This window comes from Coenobita brevimanus, chromosome 79 (assembly GCF_032717465.1).
Source record: "Coenobita brevimanus isolate Jiangsu-jjx chromosome 79, ASM3271746v2, whole genome shotgun sequence".
Classification (NCBI taxonomy): domain Eukaryota; kingdom Metazoa; phylum Arthropoda; class Malacostraca; order Decapoda; family Coenobitidae; genus Coenobita; species Coenobita brevimanus.
Genome location: NC_137032.1, coordinates 34,928,652 through 34,938,213, shown reverse-complemented (window position 1 = coordinate 34,938,213; position 9,562 = coordinate 34,928,652). Strand labels below are relative to the sequence as shown.

The following is a 9,562-nucleotide window of genomic DNA, read 5'->3' as shown; positions in this document are numbered from 1 at the left end:
TCTGTATTTATTATATTTATTTATTTTTTATTTTAGGGGTAAGTAGTGTAGTGAGTGTGTTTACTTGAGGGGTAACCAATGTATTTTTTTATTCCAGAGCCGTCGGTAAAACATGCCTACTCATCAGTTACACCACCAATGCATTCCCTGGAGAGTACATACCTACAGTGTGAGTACAGACCTTTTTGTAATTTTTTTGTACCCTTGCTAATTGTACCACGGCGAGAGTAATGCTTTTTTGTACTGTGCGTGCTTCAGTGTTAACCCCCTTCTGCCTTTAGTACTCTTGCTTGTACTACGGTGTGGATGCCCCTTTTTTTTGTACTCTTGATTATAATGTACTCTTACATATTAGTTTGAAAGTGCTAATAGTCCTTTCTGTACTCTTTAATATTGTTGCACCGTAGGGGGTTCGTTGATATGCCGAGAATAACGGGTAGAGAGGCCGCTATACGCTTCAGAGTTTTATTCTCAAGTATAGCAGAGGTACACTTGCAGAACACAGATCTCTCTCTCTCTCTCTTCACTGACTGACCGGCACTCTGACTGACTACGTTCTTCACAAACTCACACACTGACTCACTCACTAATGCTGTCACTGTCCGTCCATCACTGACTGACTGAGTTATTCCTCTCTGACATCCGTGCACAAACTCACGCCGTTGCTGACTCATGGGTCACTCCCAGTAGGCGGGGTGGGCCCTTTAAATACCCCCCCCCCTCCCCCCGACTCTAGCACAGCTCAGATTACTGCAGAGCCTATGAGAAAACTCACGTTTTCTTGCGCAGTAATGCATATTCCAGAGCCTAAAATGGAATGCACATTTCCCCATGCAATAATGCACAAAAGTTTACAATACACAGTAACAATAATGACAAAATTAATTCCTCAGGTAAGAGAGAAAGAAAATGAGAGACACATGTCAACCTTCTAGACTGTTTCTCACATCCCCAGATATAAACATTAACCTAATCCTATGGCATAACATGTAATTTCTAAAATGCCCCTCACATCAACAGATATAGGCCACAAACCTAATCCTACCAGCATAACAATAGAATAGACTATGAATATATAATTTTTAACGTCTTTTTCGTTTCTAATGTTATGCTACAGCGTGAGTGGTCATTTGTTTTTGACCATTTGAGAGTTTGACTAATGTACTGACTGTTAGTGTGAGGACATCCAGTGTTTAATCCTCTAGGTATTTATCTCATGTCTTAGTGTGTAAATGTATCCTTCATTTTATCTGCATCTGTTCTCGTGAATGTATGGCACATTGTGGGTACATCTAGTGTTCTAACTGTGTTTTTTAATACCTGTTCTATACTACAGTTTGACCACATTAATTGCTCCTGACATATTCAGCACTCATAACTTTAGCTCCAGGCTCATTGTATACTCTACTGTATGTGTAATTGAGTACCATTTTAATTATCTATCTGTCTATCTATATACCTAGGCTGCTTCCCCCAAGGAAAGGGAGGTAGCCGAGACAGAACGACACACTCCCCATTTACTCATTCATTCAAACACATACATTCGCATCTTAGCCCCAAAGGGGAGAACGGACAGATCCTCACTGCACCACACCGCACAAGGGTCAACTGCGCAATGCAATCAGTGACATCCGCAGCAGGGCCCAACAGCAGAACTGGTTTACCCCTGCCACATCATAACAGACCCATCCCCTTACCCGCACCTGACCTGACTAGCTGATCAGACCAAATGCGGGAGAATATCCCCTCAGGGCTGCGTCATCACTTATTCATTCACAATTTCTCTCCATTTATTTCTGTCACGCACAGCCACTCTTCCTTTTAATTATGCTGGAGAAAAAAGGTCATTAAACAGGTGAACAGTGGTTTCACATTAAGCACTGTTACTTATCACATTTTTTCTTTAGGCCAGCATTTCAAAATGAACTGTTGCATAAGTTTTGTCTTCGTGTCATACTGAGAAAATTACTAGCCATGTTTTAACTACAATATGAGTGGCTATTGGAGAATATTTTCATAAGTTTCATCCACCATTTCAAAATGTAAAGACCAAAAGTTGTCCATCCATCCATCCATCATCCAATCCTACATTGCCCCACGAGGAGCGTAGGAGCCCGGGGCTAGGCAGTTGGTCCCGACATTTAAGATGAGAGTGACCAGCCTTGCTCATCCCTGAGTGGCATTACATGAGCAATCAACCCCAACCATCCCTTGGATATAAACCTTCACCGGCTCAGTCCTATTGGAGCACAATAATTACCCACTAAACCACCAGGCGCCAAAATTTGGTTATATGGTTACCACCCAGCGTAGTAAATGGTTTCCTGGTGCACAGGAAACCATTTGGCTTGTCACTCAGTGTAGAGTCACCCACAGGCTGAAGGAAGTGGAAAGAATGAAGGAGATAACGACAGAAGAGGGAGTGTAAAGTCCCCCATAGGCAGAAGGACAAGGAAAGAATGAAGGAAGGAAAGAAAGACAGAAGAGAATGGAAGGAAAGAAGGATGGAGAGGAAAGGGCAGACATCAGAGAGCAGCACTACATCGAGCGAGTGGAGTGTACTGGTAAAAGTAGTTTTTGATCAAGTTTACTTCTCACATCCCAACCCTTTCAATACTCGTAGCGATTCTTTGCCTGTTTTATACTGTTGTGAGCTGCAGGGTAAGTACTGTGCAGCATTCTTTTATTCGGCCATTGCCACATTCTCCAGGGACCACATTCCTTTGTTGTGCATCATCAGATTCAGCCATGTTGGTCACTGCTCTACACCTGTAATTCCTAGTCATCAGTTTTTCAGAGTATTGCTGCATATAAAGTGAACAATAAACAAGTAAGTCATTATGAGTGATGAGATATTCTGGTGGTAACAGTTTAGAGATATTTGGAAGTCAGGTGATTCAGGTTAGCCTTGTGATAAAGTGCTTAGAATGCCCCAGCTAGAGTAATGGCCATGCGCGGCACACAATAGTCAGTATGTGCATGGAGACCATTTTAATTATGTACTGCAAACTTGATGGGAGAAGACAAGAATTATAGCAAAAAAGATCTGTGGCCTGAAAGGGTTAAAATACCTGTATCTAGGATTAAGCAGAGAAAAAAGTATCAAAAAATGTAATTTGTAATTGGGACTTACTGTTTTAATCTTCCTGCAGTTTTGACAACTACTCAGCCAATGTGATGGTTGATGGGAAGCCAATCAACCTGGGCCTCTGGGATACAGCCGGTCAGGAGGATTACGACCGCCTCCGACCCCTCTCCTACCCCCAGACCGACGTCTTCCTCATCTGTTTCTCTCTTGTCAACCCAGCCAGTTTTGAGAATGTCAGAGCAAAGGTATGGTTGATGGACTGTGTATTTTAGAGCAGATTTCTGGTTAACATAATCAGTCAGATACTAAAATCTGTTCTCCCCTCCTGCCTCTTTCACTGCTGGATACATAGACGCATAGTGTGATGCAGTGGTATGAGGTGCATGTCACCATCTATCTGTGGGCGATAATATGCACTGTTGTCCACTGTGGCTCATTCAACCATCTATGAATCCAGCAGTTAGAAAGGGGCAGGAGAGGCAGATAGACTTTAGTTTCTGAAGTTACCTGTTTGTAGTTACCTTCAGTGTACAGAGGTCTTCTTTTTTTTTCCCTCTTTGAATTCAGCAACTCATCTGTACTTATCCCTCGCCAACCCAGAGTATAGGTATGGCTTTTGTAAGGTGTATGTTGAAGCAAGGACTTACTGTAATTAACCTGTATCTCTGTGTAGTGTGTATACTGTTGACTTCATTGTTCATTACAGCCAGTCTTCATTTATTCCTCATTGAAATTAGCAGCTTATCTACTTCTCTCTCGTCAGCCCAGCCAGCATTGAGAAGCTCAGAGCCAATGTTTTGTTGATGAACTGAGCTTTGAGAATGAAGCAAAGGAGAATGTTGGAGCAAAGAATTGGTTGATGGAGTGTGTTGCAAGTATGTTGAAGGAAAGATTTGGTTGATGGAGTGTGTTGCAAGTACTGTATATTGGAGCAGAGATGTGGTTCATATAGTATGCTGTGAGAATGTTGATGTAAAGGTATGGTTAGTGGTTTGTACTATTAATGCCTTTTTACAGATAATCTTACAACCTTTTTTAATCCTAATAACTCATCTGCTTCTTTATTGAGCCCAGTCAGTTTATTTCCTTAAGTATTTACTGATTTTCCCCGGTCCTTTATAAGCCTGTAATATATATTTTGGCATCAGGCTGATTCATTAGTTACATAAACTTGCCAGATGCACCAAAATACATTATGACTATTGTTGAGGGTCCAGTATATTGTAATTAATGTAGGAATATTGGTATTATTTATGTTGGCTTTGTATCCTAGGATATTGGATGAAAATCTGCCGCTGGTTCAGAGGCATAAGATTTGGTGATGAGCACTATGGTTAATCACTTTATGGAGTCTGCCCCCACCGTCTTTTTTTTACTTGGGAGATACACTAGTTTTAGACTTGCAGAGGGTCCAGATATGCTGGAGACTGCTGTATTTCCCTGATAAATGATTTTCCCTAATTATGATATGATTCTTCGTTTCATTTCGTTTCATTTTTAAAGGCTCCAACAGGCTTGCATGCGTCGGCCATGGTCACCTAATGGCGGCTCTCCATGCTGCACAATCTATTGCAGCCTCCCTGTTCAGTCTCATAACCTTGAGGTCACACATAATGACCTCGTCCCATGTCTGTCTCGGTCTACCCCTCATAACCCCACCCCCAATATTAACACTTCTCATCTTACTCACCCAGTAATCATCCCCCATCCTCTCCACATGCCCAAACCATCTCAATCTACCTCTCCTTATCACAACACCAATAAACTCCAGTCCCATCCTACCTTTAAACTCTTCCATTTCAACAAATTACTACATGTCAACAAGTGGGTTGGTGGAGGGTTAGTGCCCCTTCCCGTAAAACAAATAACTCAAAGTCAAATGGCCACCCCTTACAGGATTATGATGTCTGCCAATAGATAAATAGATAGATAGATAGAGAAAACTGAAGAGGGATGCCTGCATGTAGTGGCACTGATGCGACAGAGTGCTGGTGCTGTCCAGTTATACAAGCATCCCTCAGTCCCCTCCCTCATCCCCAAAAGGAGGATGGTGGATTGCAGAAGTGGAGGATTTTGGCGCACAGTCCATTGGGTTCGTGTTCAGATGAGCTTGAGGCTGCAACTGCTTCCATGGTAGGAAGATATGGCCCCACATTAACCCTAACCTTGCTTCCAGTGGTACCCGGAGGTGCGCCACCACTGTCCCAACACACCCATCATCCTTGTGGGCACCAAATTGGATCTTCGGGAGGACCGTGAGACTTTAGACAAACTCAAGGACAAGAAACTCTCACCCATATCATACCCGCAGGTGAGGCTTTTAGCACATTTAGGGATTCTATTTTTTTCCCTGCATATGTAAGGAATTTTAAAAATTACTTTTATTATTATTTTAGCATTTTTGATGCTTTTTTGTGTTATGTTTCTCTCTCTCTCTCTCTCTCTCTCTCTCTCTCTCGCTCGCTCTCTCTCTCTATCTAACATTGTTTACTTTTTGCCCATGAGTAGGCATTCCCCCTCCCCCAACTTTGGAGTAGGTATTTTTTTTGTTTCTCCTTTTTTTTCTTTTTGAGTGTTATAAATGCAATTTTTCTGTATGTCATTCATAAGTGTTTTAAGAATGTATTTTTAGTTTTACCTTTTTCTTTTATTTATTTATTTATTTATTTATTTTTTTTTTTCAGACACTGTTAACTACTTTATTCAGGAGGAGTATTTTGTTTTGAGGAAGCAGTTATTTTTACTGTTAGGTGGTGGCAACCATCGTCCACTCATTTGATGTGATGCCGCCTACTTTGTCCTTCACCTTTATCATGCCTTTTCTGAGTGTACCCTCCTCTCCTCCTACTTCTCCCTTCTTTTATGTCACTTCTTATTACTGTTCTTTCCTTTTCAGTTGGCTTTACATTGAGTGACAAGCCTAATGTTTCCTGTAAGCCAGGAAACCATTTACAGCACTTGAGTGGTAACCCTGTAACCAACTCACGTGTTTCTTACATGTCAACAAGTGGGTTGGCAGAGGGTTAGTACCCCTCCTTGTAAAACAACTTACTCAAAGACAGACAGCACTCCTCATGGGATTATGGTGTCTGGCTATATACTGTATAGATAGATTTTGTAATAGGCATACAGTATGTTTATATTCTCACTGGTTTTTTGAGGCCACGTAGAAGAAATGGAGAGAGAGATTGACTGGGAGATTATATGAGTTAGATATGAGGGGAGGGGAAGAGGGAGAAGGGGAGGGGGAAGTGAAGACTGAGGATAAAATATAGGGATGGGGTGGAGGTGTTAGTGAGGATGGTTTTGAGTTGGAGAGATGACAACCTGATGGTGATGGATGGGATGACATGGAGGTAAATTGTCTTTAGCCACCACTTCCAAGGATTAAGGCATCTGGCTGTTGATAGATAGATAAATAATGGATTAAATAAGAGTTTTGTTGCGTATTTATCAGTGATGTACAGTAATTTTGTGTTGGATTTTGGTGGGGGTAGGGGGAGCAGGTTTAGCCCTTGAATCCAGTCATGTCATTTTCAGTTGATTCTTGCTGTTTCCCAATTGTAGTTCATTTATTTTAATTAGGTGTAGGTTTTCGTCTGTTCTTGTAGGCAAGTGTCAGAACGACAATACATTGGCTTTGCATCCTCACTTCTTTGTGACTGGAATAATACTTATAATTTAGTACTGTATTAAACTGTTGTTACATTTAGTACTGTATTAAACTGTTGTTACATCTCAGAATTGAGGTAGGAGATCTCTCAATTTTTTGCCTAGTTAAAGGGAATGTACTATACTTTATGTGGGTGAGGAATATTGTTTAAATTTAAAGGATCACATGTACCTTTCAGTAACCTATTCAGTATGGTAAATCTTTCGTAAGTTTAATAAAATCATCTGGAGGTTGCTGTTGCTGCTGCTGATGCCCATTCTGTCTGGCCAAACAAACCCATCACTCACAGGTGAGCAGCTGCCTCTTAGGGGTAGTCCTACAGGTACAGTGCAGTAAGTACTCCTTGCAGGGAACTGGCATCCCCTTGTGATAGACAGCACCTCACTAGGGTTGGATCAGGCCATACAGGGAAATATAAGGAGCTTTGGCTCGTGGGTGGACACTGCAGGTGTTCCGTCCAGGGTGCACAGTGCCACAGTGTGTAGGCTTCTTGTCATTGCCTCATCTGGAGTTAGCAATGGTAAGCTGGAAAAAATACCACCAGATAGAAGAGGAAGATGTCATCTGTGTTCATTTCATGTCCTAAGAAGAGAGGTGTTATTGACTCTTCATTCCATTTCTTTTTTCACTATTGTATCACAGACAAAAATTGCTAAAGAAATGCTAACAAGAAGCCTACATGTGGGAGCATTGTGTACCCAGGGTGGAGCAGTGCAGTTGTGGTGTACACCTAGGAACCAAATCTCTTCTTATTTCCGTGCATCTCACCATGGGGAAGGACCCTGGTCTGACCTTGGGAAGGTGCTGTTTACCACAAGGGGGTGTTGGTTCCCTACATGATGTGTGTACATTGCTGTACCTATAAGAAAGCCCCACAGAAGCAGTTGTTTACCAGTGGTCAACGGGTCAGTGCGGCCAGACCCGGGGTTAACCCACTGCATCCCATCAGATTTTTCACCAATGACCCTGCCCCCCATCCTGGCAGATTTTGGATCCCCCCCCCCCCAAACCTCTGCTTTTTGTGAGAAACAGTGGCAAATCGCAGAAAAAGTGCTCACCTGAGCTTAGAAGTGGGCTATACAGGTGACCCTTTAAACACCCGGTACCGTGTTCTCTGCGTCTGTTGCGTTTTCTATGGTAGCGGTAACTATTGCACACCACTCAGAATAGGTGGGTATTTCTTCTTTGGGTGCGAATTTATTTGTAGTACATGATATCGTAGAACTAAAGGCAGCAAATTTCGGAAAATATGACAAGTTGCACCTTTGTCGGATCTGTACCGTAGCCTCTAGCCCCTGTGCTTCTGATAAGGCATTATAGGATTGGATGATAAATACTTAGATAGATGGATGAATGGATAGATTTAGATAAATATCCAACCATCATAATCCTTCTTCTAACAAGTATTTTTCAGACGGATGGATATATAGATGACTAGATAGATACTGTAGATGGATGGATAGAGAGACAGATAGGTGAATAGATACTGTTGATAAATGGGTGGATAGACAGATAGACAGGTGAATAAATACTGTAGATGGATGGATGGATAGATAAGTAGGTAGGTAGATAGATGGATAGACAAACATTTCCCCATCAAAAAAAACCCACAAGTGTCTTTCCACTGCAGGGTCTGTCGATGGCGAAGGAGGTGGGAGCGACCAAATACCTCGAGTGCTCAGCCCTCACCCAGAAGGGGCTAAAGACGGTGTTTGACGAGGCCATTCGGGCGGTGCTGTGCCCCATCAAGCCCCCCAACAGGAAACGCAAGTGCACCCTCCTCTAAGCCCCGGCCCACGTCTTCTTCAGCCTGGCCCACCACCTGCTGCTCTTGGGGTCGCACTCTTGTCAGACTGGGAGGCTTTGGGGCACCTCTTCCTTGGCAGTTTGTGTCTTACATGACTCTCTCAGCAGTTTATTTTTAGCCCCTCTTCCTTGGTGGTGTATTTCTAAGATGTGTTTCCAAAAGTATACCTACCCCCTCTTCCTTGCCGATTTATTTCTAACATGACTTTCTCAGCAGTTTATATTTACACCCCTTCTTCCTTGGTGGTGTATTTTCTAACACGACTCGTAGTTTATATTTAGCTCCACTTTATGGTGATTTAATTCTAACCTTTCTTCGGCAGTTAATTTCTAGTGCCTCTTGCTTGGTTATTTATTTCTAAGACGACTTTCTCAGCAGTTTATATTTACCCTTTCTTCCTTGGTGATTTATTTCTAACATGCCTTCTTCATCAGTTTATTTCAGCCCCTCTTACTTAGCAGTTTATTTCTAACAAGTCTGTCTCAGCAGTTTGTATTGCCTAGTTGACCATGATATTCTCTAGTATGTTATATCATTGAGGTGTCAGGGCCCAAGATTAGGCAAAAGGGGATTGGTTACTGCTGACAGATTGCATAAATAACATTCAAGACATTAATAACTTTGGTAAATAACATAAGACATTAATAGCTTAGATTGCATTAATAACATACAGGACAGTCATAACTGTGATTACATGAATAACATACAGGAAAATGATAGCCAATTATATGCAGAATTAAACAGAAAGAAATGCCATAATGCCTCAGAAACGCAACAGAACATGGTCTTCGTTGTTGCATTTGTTTTGGATCAGGAGTGTTCCTTGGTGATTTATTTTGCATGTTACTCCTTACTGTTCCTGTATGTTGCCTTTGTCTTTAGCCTATCTGAAGTAGCTTACAGGAACATACATCTGTAGTATTTATTATGCATATCGATCATAGAAAGATATAAATAACACACAAAGAAATAGAGTGGAGGAATATGCATGGAA

At 41.8% G+C, this 9,562-nt stretch overlaps 1 protein-coding gene across 1 annotated transcript in view; it reads left to right on the top strand.

The window, feature by feature from the left end:
• Rac1 (ras-related protein Rac1) overlaps window positions 1-9,010 on the top strand; it is an 83,817-nt gene extending 74,807 nt beyond the window's left edge. Inside the window, exons 2-5 of the mRNA XM_080279537.1 lie at window positions 98-169; window positions 3,153-3,333; window positions 5,265-5,399; window positions 8,392-9,010. Of these exons, the coding sequence (XP_080135663.1) occupies window positions 98-169; window positions 3,153-3,333; window positions 5,265-5,399; window positions 8,392-8,547 (544 nt within the window). The 3' untranslated portion in view covers window positions 8,548-9,010. The remainder of the gene's footprint in view (window positions 1-97; window positions 170-3,152; window positions 3,334-5,264; window positions 5,400-8,391) is intronic.
• The last annotated feature ends 552 nt before the right edge of the window (window positions 9,011-9,562 follow it).